Source organism: Drosophila rhopaloa, unplaced genomic scaffold (genome assembly GCF_018152115.1).
Source record: "Drosophila rhopaloa isolate 14029-0021.01 unplaced genomic scaffold, ASM1815211v1 contig_159, whole genome shotgun sequence".
NCBI classification, from domain to species: domain Eukaryota; kingdom Metazoa; phylum Arthropoda; class Insecta; order Diptera; family Drosophilidae; genus Drosophila; species Drosophila rhopaloa.
The window spans coordinates 278,541-295,500 of record NW_025335038.1 but is presented as its reverse complement, the minus strand read 5'-3'; the positions used below and the strand labels follow the sequence as shown (position 1 = coordinate 295,500).

Sequence of the window (16,960 nt, the reverse complement as noted above, 5' to 3'; positions counted from 1 at the left end):
TCCTCGGTTCACGGGGATAGCCTCTTGGGGTCTGCAGCTGTCCAACTGGTTTCCCCTTTGCGTATGGCTCGTAATTTGCCAATTTGTCAGCTGGACATGCGTTTTATTTGCATTTCTTTCACTTTGATTCGATTTGATTTGTAAATTGAAGGAAACGAACAATTTGGCATCGGAAGAGCGCGCTGCAAGATCAACAAAAAAATATTGTAGATGGTCCAAGATTCAAAGAGGAAGTAATTGTTTATCAAACTAAGATTTTCGGACTGAAATTGGGTCCTCAAACAGTTCAAATTAATTGACCGACGTGATTATTAGCATCTCGACAGTTGCTGACCTTTGGCAAACCAGACAGACGCCCACATCCATGGATGCGACTGGGGGCCTGGTCATGATGATGGTGGATGGAGCTCGGTGTGCAGCGACTTTCGCTTTCCCAGCCGACTCGCTGACTGACTGACTGACTCGCAGGCAAATCAAATAAAATGAAACCCAAATTACAGAGTCGTAAACATTTCCTCGCATTATCGGAAGCTATCAATCTTAACTGGAGGCAAGTGAAACCATAAATTCAAATTCGGACTGGAGGAGAGCCAGCAATTTGACCGCCCCACTGCAAATTGCGTTGGGAGAGCTGGGAAGAGTTGGAGAAACCTTTGGCCATAAAAGCTCAGCACTAAATGCTGTCTTTTTTCGAGTTCGATTTTATTGACTCGGAAATATCTTACCCCGCGAGGCTGTCACTCGAAGACGTCAAAAGCCATATGGGGCATGAATTCGAACATGCACTTGACCCATCATCCGGTTGCACCGCGTGAAGGGACTCCCTACTTGGAGTGGAGCACCGTTGACCCAATTCGGTGGGCTGCATGGGAATGGTGTTTATCATGTTGGGGTTAGGCAGGAATCCAGATATATTCCAAAATCGATGTAATGATTAACTTATGGGTATTACCAAACCATTACCTCAACCGCAGCGGTTGGGCCCAGCGACATTCCTTGAGTTAATTGAGAACGGAAATGTCTCGCGGCTATAGTTGCGCCATCGTTGGGCAGTGGTGGCCAGATACACTTACCTCGAGCATCCCACATAGGTATAGTTTACGTCTGGCGAGGAAAACTCGCCTCCACCGTTAGACGGCAGCCGCCTTAAGATTGTGTGACAATTTCGAGTTCCTTGAGCCCACATACAGACAGCTCCATCGCTTCGTCCACTCCTTCCACCTCCGCTCCGTCATGCACCGACCATAAAGCCAAACCAAGCCAAGTCAGGTGGCCAAATGCAACTGGCCCGGCCAATGGCCAATGAAGATTTATGGCCAGATCCAAAACGAGCGAGAAAGAGACTTTGTGTTTGAGCAAAACATGTCATTTTTATTTTATTGCCCAAAAATGGGTATAAATGCAACCAGGCACAATAACTCTTTTTTTATTTCGGATTCTGCGGAGATTTGTGCGTGACCAAAGTCGGAAAGTCTGTAGGATTCCTCCTTTTGGGTCGGCATGTCGGATTCGCTGCGAAAGCGGTGAAAACATATCCACCGGTTGGGTTCCACACAAGGTCATCATATGACTTAGCCACATTTCTTTGCTCCCCTAAGTTGGGACTGGAGTTTTCCCTTGCAGATCCCTTCAAATTAACAATTTTTATACAAATGTTGATTTTTTTTTTCGATTCGTACGTGAGAATATGCTGAAATTTTGATCAGCTCAAGAATCCAAGAACTACGTGGGTCAAACATGGTTCTTTCTTTCATTTACCCTCATCGGATTCGACGGGTGCAGGTGTGCGATCATCAGTTCAGAATGTGTTGAAGGGACATTGAAATGCAAGAAACGCGCTGCGAAACTCTGAAGATGATTATCTTGGGTTTGCTACTGTTTTCGGGTTTGGAATTTAAAGGAGAACACAAAACATGGCTCTTTGTCGTGTAATACTTTTACAATTCAAACTGTAAGCCATCAAAAGGCAATTATTGTTAAGCAAACTGAACGAGAGAAGGAAAGCAGACTGTCTGGCGGCCTAACTTTAATGGTGTGTCTCTGTTGACTATCCCAACCCATGAAGTGCTCCAAATATGCCATAAAAATTCCAATCACTGATATATGCCTTGGAAAAGCTGTTCATTTAGGTCAGTCAAACAAAACAAAATGTAAGTCTGCAGCGGGAAAAGTCACGCGAAATGGCCAGGAAAAAGAGTCCCAGCATGTGGGTTGCCGGAAACCAAGCCCATAAAGACAATGGATAACCCCTGCTGTGCCTTATTCCATTTAAGGATTGCACAACCGATTGCAGTTCTAGGATCTGGCTTACTTTCAGGTGGTCTAGTTGCTCTCGAGATTTCTAAGGGCACTTCAAATGTGACTTGCCGACTCGTCTCAGCCACCGCGATTGCCTGATTACATAATGGCGGGTCCAGAAACTCTCCTTGTCGATCTCTGGTCCTCATCGTCATCATCCACATCTGCAGTTGCAGCTGCTTGCCTTTATTTCGCCATGCTACGGAGCATTTTGTTGACTCGTGTTACGCGTCAATTGGCACTTCAGGGGCTAAAGCAAAGGCAAACCGAACCGGGTAAAGGGACATAGGATATTTGGGGTGAAGTCCTGCAACCGCTAGAGTTCACTTCAGGTAGAGGTTCTTCGCCATCAAACGGTTCTGGCGTAACGGTTTACCTAATTAGGAATCGATTCATTTGGAGGGGCGTGGCTCTTCTGCGGTGCGTGGCACACGAAAAATTGAGAAATTTGGCATATGCCGTCGAAGTAATATTTTATCGGTCTAGCCAACATATGGCCTGGAATCGCATTATATAAAATATTGCTCACGGGGGTAGCAAAAAACGGCAGTCAACTCGTATCCTTACCCCTAACTGTTTCAGTACAGTTTTATTTACGAGTAATGTTTATTATCCGTTTTATTATAACAAATCGATATGGTGCAAAAACAACTAAAACTAATTTTGAGTAGAGATTATTTCATGTTTTTGTTTTTGGCCATTCAGAGACTTACGGTCCTTTACCTTGACACTGAACCGCCTTGAACTTTCCCCGTATTTCCCAGGCGACAATTGCGCAGACGTGATAAAACTTGCCAACGATTTTCCCTACTTTTCCCCAACCTTTCTCAGCTCTCGTTGGGCTGCATTCGCAGTCTAGTTTTTGCCTTTCGACGACGAAGTTTTCCAAGCCGGAATATTCCATTTTACACCCCATTTTCGAAACCAATGCATTTTTGCAAGATGTGATAAGAAGGATTAGCCCAGAGCAGGTGAGCGACAGTCGGAGCCACGCCCAGGTTGATTCCTTGAGCTAGAGTTCCATAGGTTTTTTTTACAATAAAGGTGCCAGACTTGGAGGGCAGGAAAATCGATAAACCAGTTGGGTGCAGGCATTGGGGGTGGGGTTACTAAACCGCCCAAACTTCGTGATGTTCAATTTTAACTCTCCGCTTCTCCCGCAGGTAATCACGCCGCAGAGACACGGTGATGTCTACATCTATAACTGCTCGCCAGGATCAGCGACTGGACTTGGGACGGGAGCAACTGGAAGCACGCCACAACAGCAGATCTACAGCAACCAAAGCATCTACCAGAACCTAGCCATGATGTCCGGTCTACACCAGAACGGAAACGGCAGTGAGTTCGAGACCTACGATATCCCCAAACCCGCAACACCCGTGCCGCTGAACTACGACAGGAGCGGTCCACAGAGAACACCCACTTCAAGTTCCAGCCTGGGCGCTCGCTTCGAGTCACTCAAGAGCGTTGCAGCCTCCATCGAGGAGGAATCTTACGATGTGCCACGACCCCTGATCTCCGGCGGCAGCATGCTCCAGCAGCAGATGACCCAGATGACGCCAAGCAGCTCCGCCTCCTCGCTGCTGACCAGTGACAGCCTGTCGCTGAGCTTCTCCAGCTCTAACCGCTCCTCGCTGGCCAACATGCCGGACTACGACATCCCACGCCGCAACCCGCTGCCTGTGCGCCGCCAGCAGAGCGGGCTGGCGTACGACTTCCCGCTGCCACCTCTGCAGGAGCAGGAGCAGCGCATGGACCCCACTCCCGCAATAGTCCCCGCTCCCAAAGAACTGCCATTGGAGCTGAGCTCAGCGTTGGAAACGCTGGCCAAGCTGCAGCTGCAGACGACTACCGCCATCAGCCGGCTACTGAGCTTTGTGGTGCCGAACTGGCGTACCCGCGCCCAATTGGAGCCAGCCATCATGGAGCTAAAGCTGGCAGCCCTACGCCTGCGGACCGCCCTCCACGACCTGGCCGAGTTCGGGGAGGGAACCCTGGGCAACGCCACGCGATCCGAGGACCGCAACCTGGCCCTCAAGCTGCGCCCCTTAGTGCGGGCTCTGCGGGACGCCAACAAGCTGATTCACGACTCCTCCGAATCCCTCGACGCCCAGGGCGGCTGGTCTGTGGAACAACTGGCCCGGAGGGACGACAAGCACGGCTGCCGCCCGCCGGACGCATTGGACCAACTGATGGCCTGTGCCCAGACCCTCACCGAGGACGTGCGCTCCACCACCAGTTTCATCCAGGGCAACGCCTCGCTGCTCTTTAAGCGCCAGCTGGTGGCGGACCACAATGGAGCACCTGTGACCGGACCTGTCGAGGGCAGTCGCGGCAGCGCAGAGTGGCTAGAGGACTACGACTACGTGGCCTTCGAGTCAAAGGACGCGGCCGCCAGAAAGAACCAGGCGCTCCGTGACGCCATTCCCGTCGGCCTGAAGTCGCAGTTTGACACTGTTATCCGCACAGCCGAGAGCACGGCAATGGGTGGCGGTTCCGGATCGGTTCCCACTACGCCCACGGCTCCCACGGTTCTCACTACGCCCTGCAAGTCTCCAGACATGACCGACAAGGACAAGAAGCTGGTGCGCTACTACGCCCAGCAGATCTCCACGCACATGGGCAACCTAATGCAGGCCATCGATTCCTTCCTGGAGACGGTGGAGAAGAACCAGCCGCCCAAGTTCTTCATCGCCTACGGCAAGTTCGTAGTGGTGAGCGCTCACAACCTGGTGACCATCGGCGACAACGTCCACCGCAATATCTCGAAGGAGGCGCTGCGCGAGAAGATACTGCGCTGCACCAATGGTCTCTCGGACGCCCTAAAGACATGCGTCTCCAAGTCGAAGAAGGCGGCGGCGCACTTCCCCAGCGGCAGTGCGGTCCAGGAGATGGTCAACTCGGTGGTCCACATCAGCAGCCTGGCCCGGGAACTCAAGGCGGTCATGCTGCAGGCGGTCCACCTGTCGGCGGCGGCCGGAGTGGGCGCCTGAAGAGATTTCCTTACCGATCCGGAAAGGCACTAGCCCCACTCGATCTAACCCAGGCCCAGTATTAGCTGAGAGGCGTGCAGCCAAGTCTTCCAGCTTCGTCCACGCTTTGGCAGATGTACGACATACTGAATATCTGAAATTGGCATATCCCCAGCTAGCAGCGCTTATATTTTGCATTGTGATATTTTTGAGCAAAACATCTGAAAATGCACAGCACCGCAGCCAAGATCGCCCGATCCCCGCCAGACCCATGCCATTCTGTCAGAGTCTGTCGCGTAGCCTAAGTTCGATTCTGTAAATAGCATGCTCATTCTAGCCCCAGACTATTGTAAATTAGCATATTCCCACACTCCCCGCCATGCGAACATGCAATGTTGTATCAGTAAAGCATTTGAGCGTAGTTTTGTATACCATAGGATTAGTATTACCACATAACCGTCTGCGTAGAGTTAGGCACGCATATATAGTACTTGCATAGTCAGAATCTGAAAGATTTACACTCAACATTTAGCATTGCGACCCGGCAACAATAGTCAGCAATATACGAAAATACACACATAAATTATAAACTACTAAGTAAAAGTATGTACCAATATGAACATTATAGGCACCACGAGACCAGCCCGAGCGCAACGTGGAATAAAATTACAATAAACCTAATATATTCTTCGTTTACATATTAATTATAGATCTATGTGTTTTAAGCTTAAGCTACTGGTCGTGGCACTTTTAAAAATGCCGCCGACGCTTCAATTATCTGACGTACATCGATAGTTATCGATAGCACACTAAGCTCTCCTCCCTCAAACAAGTCCTTGCTCTCAGTGTACTAGTACATTCTTGTTCGCGGCTTGTTTGAGATTGATTGCAATCGATTTTGTGTGCTGCCCGTGCAGAGCGGCTCCAAATAGTGTTCCTTATTGCGTTGGTGCTTCTGCCAACGAGTACCATTCCTTTTGTTGGGGCGACCTCTACAATCTAACTGATCTTAAAAAGAAGCACCGAAAATGCCTCAAAGGTGCACCGCACGCCTTCGTTTTCTCTCAGCCGTGGCCTCCGTATCCAGCCAGTGGTGATCTTCAGTCCCAGGACTCCAAATATTTAAAGCCCAAATTCATCATCTATGTCCACACGAAGGCTTTGTGTGATACAGCAATCCGCATAGTACTTAGAGTTTGACCAACGATTAACGCTCACTTTACGCTGATTGCACACCTTTTTTTCAGTCGGCTTCCCTACACTTCATGTAAATTCCACCTCCCAGGAAAAACGAGCCCCAACTCGCTAGATAAAGGCGCCGCAAAGGAGCTCCTGTCGAAAAGTGGGTAACGCTTTTCATTTCAGTCTAGCGTCTATCCAAACCTGTTAAATACAAGACGGACTTATGTTTTTTATGAATTATTTTTAATAATTAATAATTTAAATGATTGAGATTCCTTCTACACGTAGTAATGGATACAACTTTTTGTTTTTACAAAAATTACAAAGCTTAAATATTTAATTTCAGTTATTTCATTATAAAGAAACAAAATTGTTTTATTTTTGTTTATGATAAATTATATGTGTTAAAAGCGCGAGTTGTAAAACAGTTTACGGACAACTGAAGCACGAGTTGTAAAACAGTTTAACAACAACTGAGCTTTAGCTGCCGTGCGGACGTTATCACAGACATCAAATATCGGCGCCAATTATTTTGTATCGATAGCTATCGGTATTAATCCAACTCGTCCTCACAACAAAGCGTGAATCAGACCGCATTCATTGATTCTACGAGTGAACGGGTATAAATATTTGAGTTTGCCATGAATACTGCGTGCTGCAAGTGCGGGGCTTCTCCAAACAGCCTTCCCTACTGCCTCGGAGGAGCTGCATATGAGTTCCATTGCTTTTGCTGCAACAAGCCGCCGCCGATGAAGTGCATTCAGTGCGGAGCCCCCGGAAACATTGAATTACACATGAAGCACGAAAATTGCGTCGTAGGAAAACGCCACACCTTTATCTTCTCGGAGCAGTGGCCACCGTTTCCGCCCACTGGTGCAGAGGCGACCCACACCCCGCCGCCTGATCTCCAGGAGTCCGATGGGCACGACTTGGTGATAATGAGTCCCAGGACTCTTGTGGAGCAGCCTCATCAAGATGATGAACCCGAGGATGTGATCGATGTGGAGGATCTTACGCAAAGGGATGTGGAATTCGAAGAGGAGCATGTCGATAGAAAGCCTTTGAGGAATCGTGATGCGCGGTGGGTGACCGTTCAGGACATCCGCTTGTGGCCGTACTGCCCGCGTTGCCGCAAACTGCGCACCACACGTACCGGCTGGATCAAGCACGCCCAAAAATGCGGCCAAGACCCTTCGTTAAAGAAGCCCAAGTTCTTCATATACACCCACACGAAGGGATGGTGCGACTATCTAGTCAGGGACTCGCAGTGGGAGAACCACAGCAATCCGACTACCGGACAGTGCGTAACCTGCTCCGCATCGTACGTTGAAAGCAAGAAATTCAATATATATATGATGACCGATTTCTTTTTAGGCGGCGTCAGTCAATTCCCCTGCCTTTTATGCCGGAACCGCCCCCAAGACCAAACGAGTCGCACCTCGCCAAAATGAGGCAGCGTTCCCGCCGCCTGCGGAAGCAGAAGATCCGGGAGCGTTTGAGCAGCACTTTTTAGTTTGAAGGAAGGAAATACCAGTGCTCCGCAAAAAAAGGTATTATTGTTAAACCCTGGCCCAATGTGTTATAATTTTTGTACCGACGGCCCATGTGTGTGACCGCTTAGTTTTTGGAGTTACCGATATCAAACATTACCGATTACTTTATCTTTATAATGAACCGAATTTATCAAGTAAGCGGCCCGCTTATAATCCATATATATTAGGCAACAATCGGACTAAGGTTCTTAGATTGTCCGAATTTTGCCTAATAAGAATTTCTGATGTTTCTTTTTTTTAATTTTAGTTATTCTTTATTTCTTTTATATACAAAAAAAAATGTAGACCCGAAACATTTTTCTTGTACGAATTCAACATTACCAAGTGCCTTATTAATAACCTATCTTAACCAATTTGGGGCGGATATAACCCATATGTATATATTTTCGGATCTTAACTTTTCCGGTTTTGGGCTGATAAGTCTTTCGGACCTCTTCTATTTTTCTTTTATAGACTTAATATACTATATTTTTCTTTTATATGCTTTAAAAATGTTACAATAGAAATATTTTGCATGTACAAAATATATATATGATAATCCAACATTATAACTCATGCGTTCTTGGCGCACCGAAAGCCCAGGTTGCCGGCAGAGCTATCCTCGGTGTTCTGGGAGCGAGCCGCGCACCTGTATCGGTAGCAGTAGGACTTGTGGCACAAGTAGGAGCCACCCTTCTTTACCCGATTCGGGTTTTCGCTTACGTCGTTCGCGTCCCACAAATCCGCCGTCCACTCCCAGACGTTGCCCACCATGTTGCGCAGGTCGTAGACGTTCTGCCGGAAGCCATCCACGGGGCACGTGTACTCGAAGCCATCGTCGGCCAGGTTGCCGTCGGGAAAGTCGCCCTGCCAGATGTTCAGCCAGTGCTCGTCCCTTGGCATCAGCTTGTTGCCCCAGGGGAACAGTTTTCGCTCCTTGCCGCCGCGACACGCCACCTCCCACTCTGCCTCGCTGGGCAAACGCTTGCCAGCCCAAGAACAGTATTCCACGGCGTCGCGCCAGGAGACGTGCACCACCGGGTGTCGTCCCAGGTTGTCCAGGCTGCTGTCCACGCCATTGGGGTGGCGCCAGCTCACCCCGGGCACCTTGTACCACCAGACGGCGCTCGCCACACGGAAGTCCTCGAAGTCCCTCTGCTCCGAGGTACTTAGCAGGGTCTTGAACAGGAAACTGTCGCCAAAGCGTTCCGCTTCCGTTGTGTAGTTGGTGGCCAGCACAAATTCCGCGAAGGCGTCGTTAGACACTTCGTACTTGTCCAGGAAGAAGTCTTCCAGCTTCACCTGTCGCTCCGGAGCCTCGCGGTCTGCCGGGAAGTGTGGATTGTCGGTGCCCACAAAGACGGTGCCTCCGGGAATGAGCGACATATCCACGACTTCTGGTTCCGTCTCCAGTTCGCCATAATAATCCCGATAGTGGCTGTGGGCGCCATGCTCCCGCTGGTGGCACACTTGCTCTGGCAGCGCTGGCTTATCGGATGTCGTCTTCCGGTCAGGATTCTGGCAGCCACAGTCGCTGGATGCGTCATGGCACAGAATTATCCAGATAAACAATGGAATTGTTTTCATTTTGCTATCTGTTCGGTGTGCCCCTTTCCTTCTTGGGGAAAAAACCCCACTGCCCACATATGCAGGGTATTCCTCTCAATGCTAGACAAATTTCGGCTATATACAAATTAGTTATAACTATTAGGTTGATGCCGCCTATATAAATATTAAATTTTGAAAACGATTTTTGAGTTTTTAAGATTTTTGGTTTCCTTATTTAACAAAAATTATAGTAATTATTTGTTTATGAAAAAGGGAACGGCTTTAGCTCAAATTTTTCAAGAATTAATGTTGTTAACGGATATATATTAGCTAAAATTATATTTATAACGAGCTTAACATTCCATATGTGGTCTATTACTTTCGTTGTAGACGAATTCTGAATTCAGGTTTTTCTATATTGCAATCAGTTGATTTCATATATTTAACTTTTGTTTAAATTATTTTCAGTAAACTGCCAAATAATGCGAAAGGGAGCAGCTACTTATGGACCATGTTTAATCATTAAGAAACTGCCGAAAACGATTAATGGACTTTGTTTAATCTTGAAGAAACAACCAGAAACGAGTATGGCCCAGTTGGCAGGGTAAACATATTAGAAACGGTACGTACAAGTTAAATAATATTAAATTAGTGTATGGCGCAGAACGTTGTTAACAAAACTATGTTGCACTTTTGACCCCAGAGGCTATGCCTCGCTGGGCTTCTCGTGCAGCCAGGGACGGAATATGGGCAGCGTGGACGGATAGTGGGTGTGGGTGTCCGGCTTGAGCACCGACTCCGGCCAGGTGTTGGCGCTCGCCGCATCCCCGGAGTGACGGAAAGGGTACGTAGCCAGCACAATGGGCAGCTGCAGCTTGACTTCCTTCTCCATGGACTTGGGCTCAATGACGAAGAACACGTCGTATGAAATTTTAATCAGGTGGCAGCCGTGCAGGTTGGTCGGCGGCAGGGGCGGCACATAGAGCTCGTTGTGCCACTCATCCTTGCCCCCCGGTCGGATTTTTCCGCGCACCAGGACGGCCAGCTCCCGTTTCTCCGTCTGCACCACCTTGCCGCGCGCCAAATACTCAATGGTCTAAAGGAAACAAGATCAACTTAAAGGTGGATCAATGGCAAACACTCTTGGGAACCTACCTCGGTGAGCGACGCCTTGGTCCGCTTGATGGTCACATTGCTGTAGTTGGAGATGAAGGCGGTGACCAGAATATTCTCGCCGGGCACATAGCCACCGCGGTCCAGGGACACCCTGCATTTGATCTGACCTCCGCCCACGCAGGCGACCCCCAGCTTGTGCTCCACTTCGCAGGTGAAAGGTTGCTGCGAATTCGAAGAGTGAGACTTTTACCAAGGACAGTTTGAACAACTACTTACGGCCAAAATGGGCTTCTCGAGGTTCAGGTCGATGGGGTTCATCACGATGAAGACCTGGTGGTTCTTGTGGATGATGCCGTTGTTCTCGCGCAGTGCCGCCTTGCAGTAGAACTGGATCCAGCCGTAGCGGCCCAGGAAGGTGGAGGGCAGGCCAAGTGGTAGGCCGAGCTTGAAAGGAAAGCTGTGTATTCCCGGCGAGAGAATGGCCGGACCTCCCTGGTCCACGTCCCCCAAGAGCCGCATGCGGAAGTCGATGTAGTTCTCCTTGTCATACGTCCTTTCCTGCCGCCGCCCGTTGCGCACCACGCCCTCGCCGACAACATGGAAATGGAGTCCTAGGGCCGGAGTTTCGTCCTGCAGCTCGATGAGAACTCTCCCGGAGAGGAACTGGCCCGGGAAGTACAGCAGGGAGGTGTTGTCGAAGATGATCAGAAATTTAAGCAGCTTGCGCGGCATCTTGGCTCCGTCTGGCTGCAGCTATCATCGGCTGCGTGTGCCTGGGAAAGAGCCAACGAAAGTTGTCATTTTCACGTTTGCAATTATTTGGCACCGTCGCGCATGCGTCAGCTCGGTTTGGTTTGGTTCGGGTAATGACAACCTATCCGTCATACTTGGCTAAGTCCGCGGCCGTATACCTCGGACTGCCCTCACATACAATCGGCGGCAGTTAGCTTATTTATGTGGGTAGCATCTAGGCGGGCAAAGGAAGCAAAACCAGTTTGGCGTGGCCCCAGAGATGGCTGCGTGCACGGCCATGCAGTACGAAGCCCCGAACATCTCCAAGGTCAGCGCGTGGAGCATCTGGCCGTGTCACGCCCCCAACTCTGGGCAGAGTCAAGTATGTACATCTTGGTCAAACCCGTAAGCTGCAACTGCCATAAGCGGCGAGCCAGTTCGGTGCATTGGCTGACAATGTTGCGGATTGCGGATTGGGAAACCGAAAACGAAGAGGAAGTTGACGTAATTTCCTCGTGGAAAGCGGATTCCCACCAGTCCATCGTCATTGCCTGGACCACATTCACGTATGTTTTTGGGTTTCTCAATTACAGATTGATTGTTTTCTCTAGATCATTGTGGGCGCACTTGAAAGAGTAATCGCTTGTCGAATACCTGTACACAGACAAAGGTGTTTTTTGGCCAGATTTGAACACCAATCCAGTCCCAACCGATCCAAAACGACCCGATCTGGCGATTTAGCTGTGAGCGAGAGTAAACTTGGCTCGATCTGAACCGAGCTCGCTGACGTTTGTTTAGCAACTGATCGTCGTCATCGTCATGCATCAGTTTGCTGTAGAGAAGAGAAGGCGTCTGAACAACTTGTTTTGAGCGCGTTTTTGCGAGCGACCCGCTGGAGAGAGATACAGCTGGAGCCGAGGCTGGATGTCGTAATATCCAATCAGTAGCTTCGCAGCTCTTGTTTTTATTATGCTTTAGTACTGCATAGGTAAGTTCGCCTTTTAAGCGGCCTCACAAGATACACTTAATGCGACCACTTTTTCCAGCTGCATGGGACTCAACCGGACCGGGCTAACCCAAAACTAAAAAGCAAAACCAAAACAATGGCAACCTGATACGGGGAACCCTTAAAACATTTCTCCCTTTTCAAAATCGCCACACATGGACTGTCTCACCATTTCGGCGCGTCACCCATTAATTTGGCTAATTAATTACACGAGCAGTTCCATACAGAAATTTGGAAACGCTCGCAGTGTCGCCACTCCAAATCCAAGAAGGTGTATGGGACTCGGTCACACCTAGAAATGCCTGACTTATAGATCCGTAAACCAGGCACCCAGTCTGTACTCCACAGGTATGTATTCACAGACCCCCAAACGTGTGCAGACATAAATGCATTAAGTGGCACACATTTATGCATTATGCATGCAATTCATACCGGTTTAGTGTTGTCTTTAGGTATCCAAACCGAAGAACTGTAACTCATGAAAATGAAAGGCCAAAAGCCAAGCAAACTATCAAAAGAAAACAGAAACCGCACTGACTGCGAAAACCGAATCGGTGAATGGCTTGGCAGCCAGTGTCCAGGCTATACCCTGATTGAATACCTCGGTATCTTAAATCGACCATTTGAACCGGTAGACGTGATCTATAAAAAAAGATGTTGAGGTAGTGTGAATCCAGACATTGCCAATCTTTAACGAAAAAACTAACCAGATATTTAGGTAGAGTTGGAGTAAACATAACGATTCGCGCTAAAGACTGTGCTTATTATCAGACCACACAAATAATTTCTCTGCTTGATTTACCACGTTTCTTTTCGAATTTCTCCCAACTACATTAGTGACACTTAGTGGTAATGGCTCGAGTTTTCCTTTTCTATGTTTTCACGGCTTAATTGCTGAGAATTGTTGACTTATAATGACCCAAGCGTTCACCGCGAAGACAGATGGAAACGAGGATCGAAAGATTTCCCGTTTGCGGTCTGGGCCGCAGAGTATCTAACAATTAGTTTACTCCGCGTGGAGACGTCTATACTTGCTTGGTCCGAAATGATAATCGACGAGTTGGGCTCGGAGTTTCGGGTGGCCACCAATTAAGAATGCTGGAGTCAGAGTCAGTTTGGTTTCGTAGCTGCTCCGTGCACAACCGGACCGATCTCCAAATCTCGGTTTCGTTTATTGCTTCGTTAAAGGCCCGGCTCTAGAGTAATTATAGTAAGTCACCCTCCGTCTTTCATAATAGTAGCGAAAGCAAGGCCTGGCGGCAAAGAGTATCTCGACGTAGCATCAACCGCGGAGGGGAGTGGCCGGTCCCTGCCAAAAACTTACCCACGGTACCGTAAAGCTCGAAGAGAAAACACAAAAGGTTTTTCTCCAAGGTATCGTTGGTGTTGAGAGCTGGCCTCTTGCCTGACAAGCCGTGCGCTTTGGCCACTGTTTTCGCCTCTCTTGGCTTCTTTCGCTCCCGTTTGCTCTCTCTTAACCGAATGGAGTTGGTTTTAAGCCAGACTTGGCCGCGTAGTGCCTCAGTTGTAGAGATGAGGCCGAGCGCGCTGGTAAGACAAGGTGCAAAAGACAAGATAGTTGGCATTATCTTTAGTCGGGCAGGTGTAACGCGAGAAAGTTGAATCTGTAGCAGGCCTCGTAACTCAGTCCCCATGAGTCATCCTTAGTGTTTACATGGCGAGGAGTCTGTTCTAGTTTGTCCGCGATCATATCGATGCCGTAAACACATGTCATGTTGCCACAGATTTGCATAATTGGCTAATTGCCGATTGTAACATGTTGTTAACGGGCAGAGCCGAAGAGAGCGGTCAGCACAAGCCCAGATTCTGGAGAAGAACTGTTAGCGAATTGTCTACTCCGCTTACCAACGGTTTAGCTGCATAAATAACACCGAATGTTTTGTATGCGTCGCGTCTTATACCATACCTGGATTTACATACCTCTGTATTCAAGTGGACGGCGTTAGCTAACCCCTTTTATGTGCTGTTTCCACAGAATGCCAGCAGACACAATGACCAGTGAGCCAGCGGTTAGTTGCTTCGAGCGCCAGGGCTTGGCAGCGCCTGGAGACGAAGACGTAGACTCGCTTTCCTCTCTGTCGGATAACCTGTCGATTTGGATCGACGGCGAGGAGCACTGGATATCCGGCGTGGACGCCAGCACCACCTGCGCAGATCTAATCTGTGCATTAATTAGCTATCAAACAGTCCAGCAACAGGTGTTTCGCAAAGAAGACGGACTCGCAAGTCGTCTGAGGCAAGAGCCCAGCAAACACCCCGCCCACACGCAGCAGGAGTTTGCCATTGTGCGGAAGCAGCGCCAGTACGAGGAGTATTTGGACAGCAATGCCAGGCTCATTGATGTTATCACCAGCCGTCACGCTTTGCCGAAGGAGGAAGTAAGCAAACCGCTCGCCCCAAGCTAAACACTTTTCACCTCTTTTATCACCTCTTCTTTCGCACAGTGCCAGCTCCAGCTTCGCCATTTGGCCACTTCAACCCGCAAGCACACCCCGACAACGGACGCGGACAGCGGGATGGGCAGTCCAGTGGACAGTTCGCGGAGCATGCGCTTCAGGCGAAGGGGCAGGACCTCCGTCAAAAACACGAGCCACACCAACACCAATTCCAAGCAGCCAAAAAGGGGTCGAAAACTGCAGCAAAGGAACTACCACATGACTCCGAACGAGAGTCTGCTGACCATTATCCTGGCCCAGGACGAGACCATACTCCAGCAAATGTCCATGTTGCAGTAAGTTATGTGGGTCTTCTTTTCTGAGCATTCCTGAGTGTCATTGACAATCTTTTACAGCGAAAAAGATCGACAAATTCTCAAAATCGAGGAGGAAAAGCACCGAGTGAGGGAACGAGAGCTAGGTAAAAACTATTTGCTAGAGACGTACCTGAAGGACTTGGATGAACCCCAAGAAAATTGCCCAGACCCTGAAGAATTCAAAGAGGTGATAGCGAGGATTAACGAGGATGGTAATGACGAAATTAGGCCAGGTATGGATCAAATTAGAGTAACATGGTGGTAGCGAGCTTTCACAACAGACTTCCTTCGCAGATAAGGACTGTAGAACGTCAAACGATAGTGAAACCATCAAGGACAAGTCCCGACTGTATTGGCTGGAGAAGATCCACACGGTTAACAAACAACTGGAGCGGGAGGAGGAGTACCTGCTCAGCCTCCACGCTAAGGTGCGCAGACACCAGGTGAAGCGGGCGTACCAGACAAAGAGCGAGGTGCTGCTGCAAATTGACAGACTCGATACTGAGTTGGCGGCTCAGGTGGAGGATATCCATAGAGTGGAACGGAAACTTTTCACGGCCAATGAGCAGCTAAAAGCCAAGTTGGGAGTGCTTGAGTGTTTGGGTCACGAATTCGAAGCAACGGTTTCTGGAAGCGATATAGCAGTAGCTGCCGCCGTGGAAAGGAAAAATCCTGCGGAAGGAGATCTGATCCAGTCTTCCACGCAACAACCAGGTGATGTATCTGACTCTGGCCCGCCAGTACCTGGGAATTTCTGGGACCAACGCAACTGCCGCCCGGCCCGACGAGAACTGACGCAAAGAAACTTGAAGCAAATGTTCATAGTGAGTGGATTAGGAAATCCTCCTACCTCAACTAGCGTCCGTGGAGAAGAATTTGGTCATAAAACAGAATTCGCGATCGTTTCGAAAACTGCCATTCAGCACCTCGGCACCCTTGTTTAAATTCAGCAAGGTGAGAGTACAGATGGGAGGACCAGCTGTTCATTTCATTCAAGTATCTCGTTAACGTATTTAGAACATCCGTACCAAATTTTTTTCAACTAACCAAATAGAAATTTGATTCATTGTTTAAGTTTAACACTCGTTTGTTTCGTGGTTAAAAGTGTGTATTGTTCAACAAATATGTAAGCTACAAAAAAAGCTGGACACCAAACTACGCCGCTTATTGCTTAACTCTACTTATGTTTTACCAGAACTTTTCAACTGCTGCATGAAGCCCGCATTGGGCTGTATGCATGGCCTCCACGACTTGACCAGATTGTACGCATCCTCGTAGCACATGTCCCTTCGCTGCATCAGATAGCCGATAACCACGGATGCGGATCTCGATACTCCCGCGTTGCAGTGGACAAGAACGCAGCCCTGCGACCGCCGTGCCTCATCGATGAACTCAAGGGAGACGGGCAGGACGAAGTGCATCAGGTCCGTTTCCGGCAGGTCCTGGCAAGGCAAGTACTTACATTTTACTGGCGCAGGCCACTCCACAAACGGCGTCTGTATGCCGACGCTTAGAATGTGCGTCAGCTTGTACTTCAGAACGTTTTCTGGAGTCACTGCATCCTGGGAGCCTAGGTAAAGGAACTCGCTCAATATACAGGCGGGCAAAGCGTCAGGCTTAGTGTCCACGACAAATCCGTATTGGCGGGCCTCCAGCTGCTGCGGAGACGAGGCTGTGCACTCCTCTCTACCGGAGGATCTCCTGCGCTCAATGTAGCGGGCCCCGGTGGCAGTGGTCACGACTGTGGTGGTGGGTCTCAGGTTGGCCAGCCGCTTTTGGAGCTCATACAGCAGTATCATGT

The 16,960-nt window shown here is 49.1% G+C and overlaps 6 protein-coding genes across 12 annotated transcripts in view; 3 read left to right on the top strand and 3 right to left on the bottom strand.

Annotated features, from left to right (window-relative positions):
* Positions 1-5,951, top strand: part of LOC108046840 (breast cancer anti-estrogen resistance protein 1) — a 30,933-nt gene extending 24,982 nt beyond the window's left edge. For 2 of the 3 annotated variants that reach the window (XM_017126761.2, XM_017126769.2), the window contains exon 4: positions 3,462-5,951. In XM_017126761.2, the coding sequence (XP_016982250.1) occupies positions 3,462-5,291 (1,830 nt within the window). In that variant the 3' untranslated portion in view covers positions 5,292-5,951. Of the gene's footprint in view, positions 1-3,136; positions 3,270-3,461 lie in introns of those variants that run through there. The other variant, XM_017126776.2, reaches the window with a different exon arrangement.
* A 1,052-nt stretch (positions 5,952-7,003) lies between these two features.
* Positions 7,004-10,110, top strand: LOC108046817. Of its 2 annotated transcripts, XM_017126730.2 has the most exons (3): positions 7,004-7,773; positions 7,827-8,002; positions 10,001-10,110. In XM_017126730.2, exons 1-2 carry the CDS (start codon positions 7,094-7,096, stop codon positions 7,963-7,965), a joined length of 819 nt encoding a protein of 272 aa, XP_016982219.1. In that variant the 5' UTR covers positions 7,004-7,093; the 3' UTR covers positions 7,966-8,002; positions 10,001-10,110. The 2 variants fall into 2 exon arrangements, with proteins under 2 accessions (XP_016982219.1, XP_016982227.1); XM_017126738.2 differs by lacking the exon at positions 10,001-10,110 and having other exon boundaries at positions 7,005-7,773; positions 7,827-8,298.
* On the bottom strand, positions 8,237-9,618 carry LOC108046782 (formylglycine-generating enzyme). The gene has a single exon (XM_017126663.1). It carries the CDS (start codon positions 9,569-9,571, stop codon positions 8,558-8,560), a length of 1,014 nt encoding a protein of 337 aa, XP_016982152.1. The 5' UTR covers positions 9,572-9,618; the 3' UTR covers positions 8,237-8,557.
* On the bottom strand, positions 10,071-12,150 carry LOC108046771 (arrestin domain-containing protein 4). The gene is made up of 4 exons (XM_017126652.2): positions 12,035-12,150; positions 10,925-11,421; positions 10,688-10,870; positions 10,071-10,628 (listed from the first exon to the last, which is right to left on the bottom strand). Exons 2-4 carry the CDS (start codon positions 11,378-11,380, stop codon positions 10,239-10,241), a joined length of 1,029 nt encoding a protein of 342 aa, XP_016982141.1. The 5' UTR covers positions 11,381-11,421; positions 12,035-12,150; the 3' UTR covers positions 10,071-10,238.
* A 104-nt stretch (positions 12,151-12,254) lies between these two features.
* On the top strand, positions 12,255-16,467 carry LOC108046744 (ras association domain-containing protein 10). Of its 4 annotated transcripts, XM_017126618.2 has the most exons (7): positions 12,255-12,368; positions 12,427-12,734; positions 14,383-14,785; positions 14,852-15,138; positions 15,199-15,392; positions 15,454-16,113; positions 16,355-16,467. In XM_017126618.2, the coding sequence occupies exons 3-6, from the start codon at positions 14,384-14,386 to the stop codon at positions 16,101-16,103; spliced, it is 1,533 nt and encodes a 510-aa protein (XP_016982107.2). In that variant the 5' UTR covers positions 12,255-12,368; positions 12,427-12,734; position 14,383; the 3' UTR covers positions 16,104-16,113; positions 16,355-16,467. The 4 variants fall into 4 exon arrangements, with proteins under 4 accessions (XP_016982107.2, XP_016982131.2, XP_016982115.2 ...); XM_017126642.2 differs by lacking the exons at positions 12,255-12,368; positions 12,427-12,734 and adding an exon at positions 13,513-13,596; XM_017126626.2 differs by lacking the exons at positions 12,255-12,368; positions 12,427-12,734 and adding an exon at positions 13,920-13,937.
* On the bottom strand, positions 16,250-16,958 carry LOC108046831 (dual specificity protein phosphatase 19). The gene has a single exon (XM_017126749.2). It carries the CDS (start codon positions 16,956-16,958, stop codon positions 16,341-16,343), a length of 618 nt encoding a protein of 205 aa, XP_016982238.1. The 3' UTR covers positions 16,250-16,340.
* Between the last annotated feature and the right edge of the window lie 2 nt (positions 16,959-16,960).

Excerpts from the sequence above, each read along its gene's own strand:
- LOC108046817 (XM_017126730.2), top strand. The coding sequence starts at position 7,094 with ATGAATACTGCGTGCTGCAAGTGCGGGGCTTCTCCAAACAGCCTTCCC. Across the intron at positions 7,774-7,826 it reads TGCGTAACCTGCTCCGCATC|GCGGCGTCAGTCAATTCCCC; the intron begins GTACGTTGAAAG and ends ATTTCTTTTTAG.
- LOC108046782 (XM_017126663.1), bottom strand. The coding sequence starts at position 9,571 with ATGAAAACAATTCCATTGTTTATCTGGATAATTCTGTGCCATGACGCA.
- LOC108046771 (XM_017126652.2), bottom strand. The coding sequence starts at position 11,380 with ATGCCGCGCAAGCTGCTTAAATTTCTGATCATCTTCGACAACACCTCC. Across the intron at positions 10,871-10,924 it reads TCGAGAAGCCCATTTTGGCC|CAACCTTTCACCTGCGAAGT; the intron begins GTAAGTAGTTGT and ends TCGAATTCGCAG. Across the intron at positions 10,629-10,687 it reads CCAAGGCGTCGCTCACCGAG|ACCATTGAGTATTTGGCGCG; the intron begins GTAGGTTCCCAA and ends TGTTTCCTTTAG.
- LOC108046744 (XM_017126618.2), top strand. The coding sequence starts at position 14,384 with ATGCCAGCAGACACAATGACCAGTGAGCCAGCGGTTAGTTGCTTCGAG. Across the intron at positions 14,786-14,851 it reads ACGCTTTGCCGAAGGAGGAA|TGCCAGCTCCAGCTTCGCCA; the intron begins GTAAGCAAACCG and ends TCTTTCGCACAG. Across the intron at positions 15,393-15,453 it reads TAATGACGAAATTAGGCCAG|ATAAGGACTGTAGAACGTCA; the intron begins GTATGGATCAAA and ends CTTCCTTCGCAG.
- LOC108046831 (XM_017126749.2), bottom strand. The coding sequence starts at position 16,958 with ATGATACTGCTGTATGAGCTCCAAAAGCGGCTGGCCAACCTGAGACCC.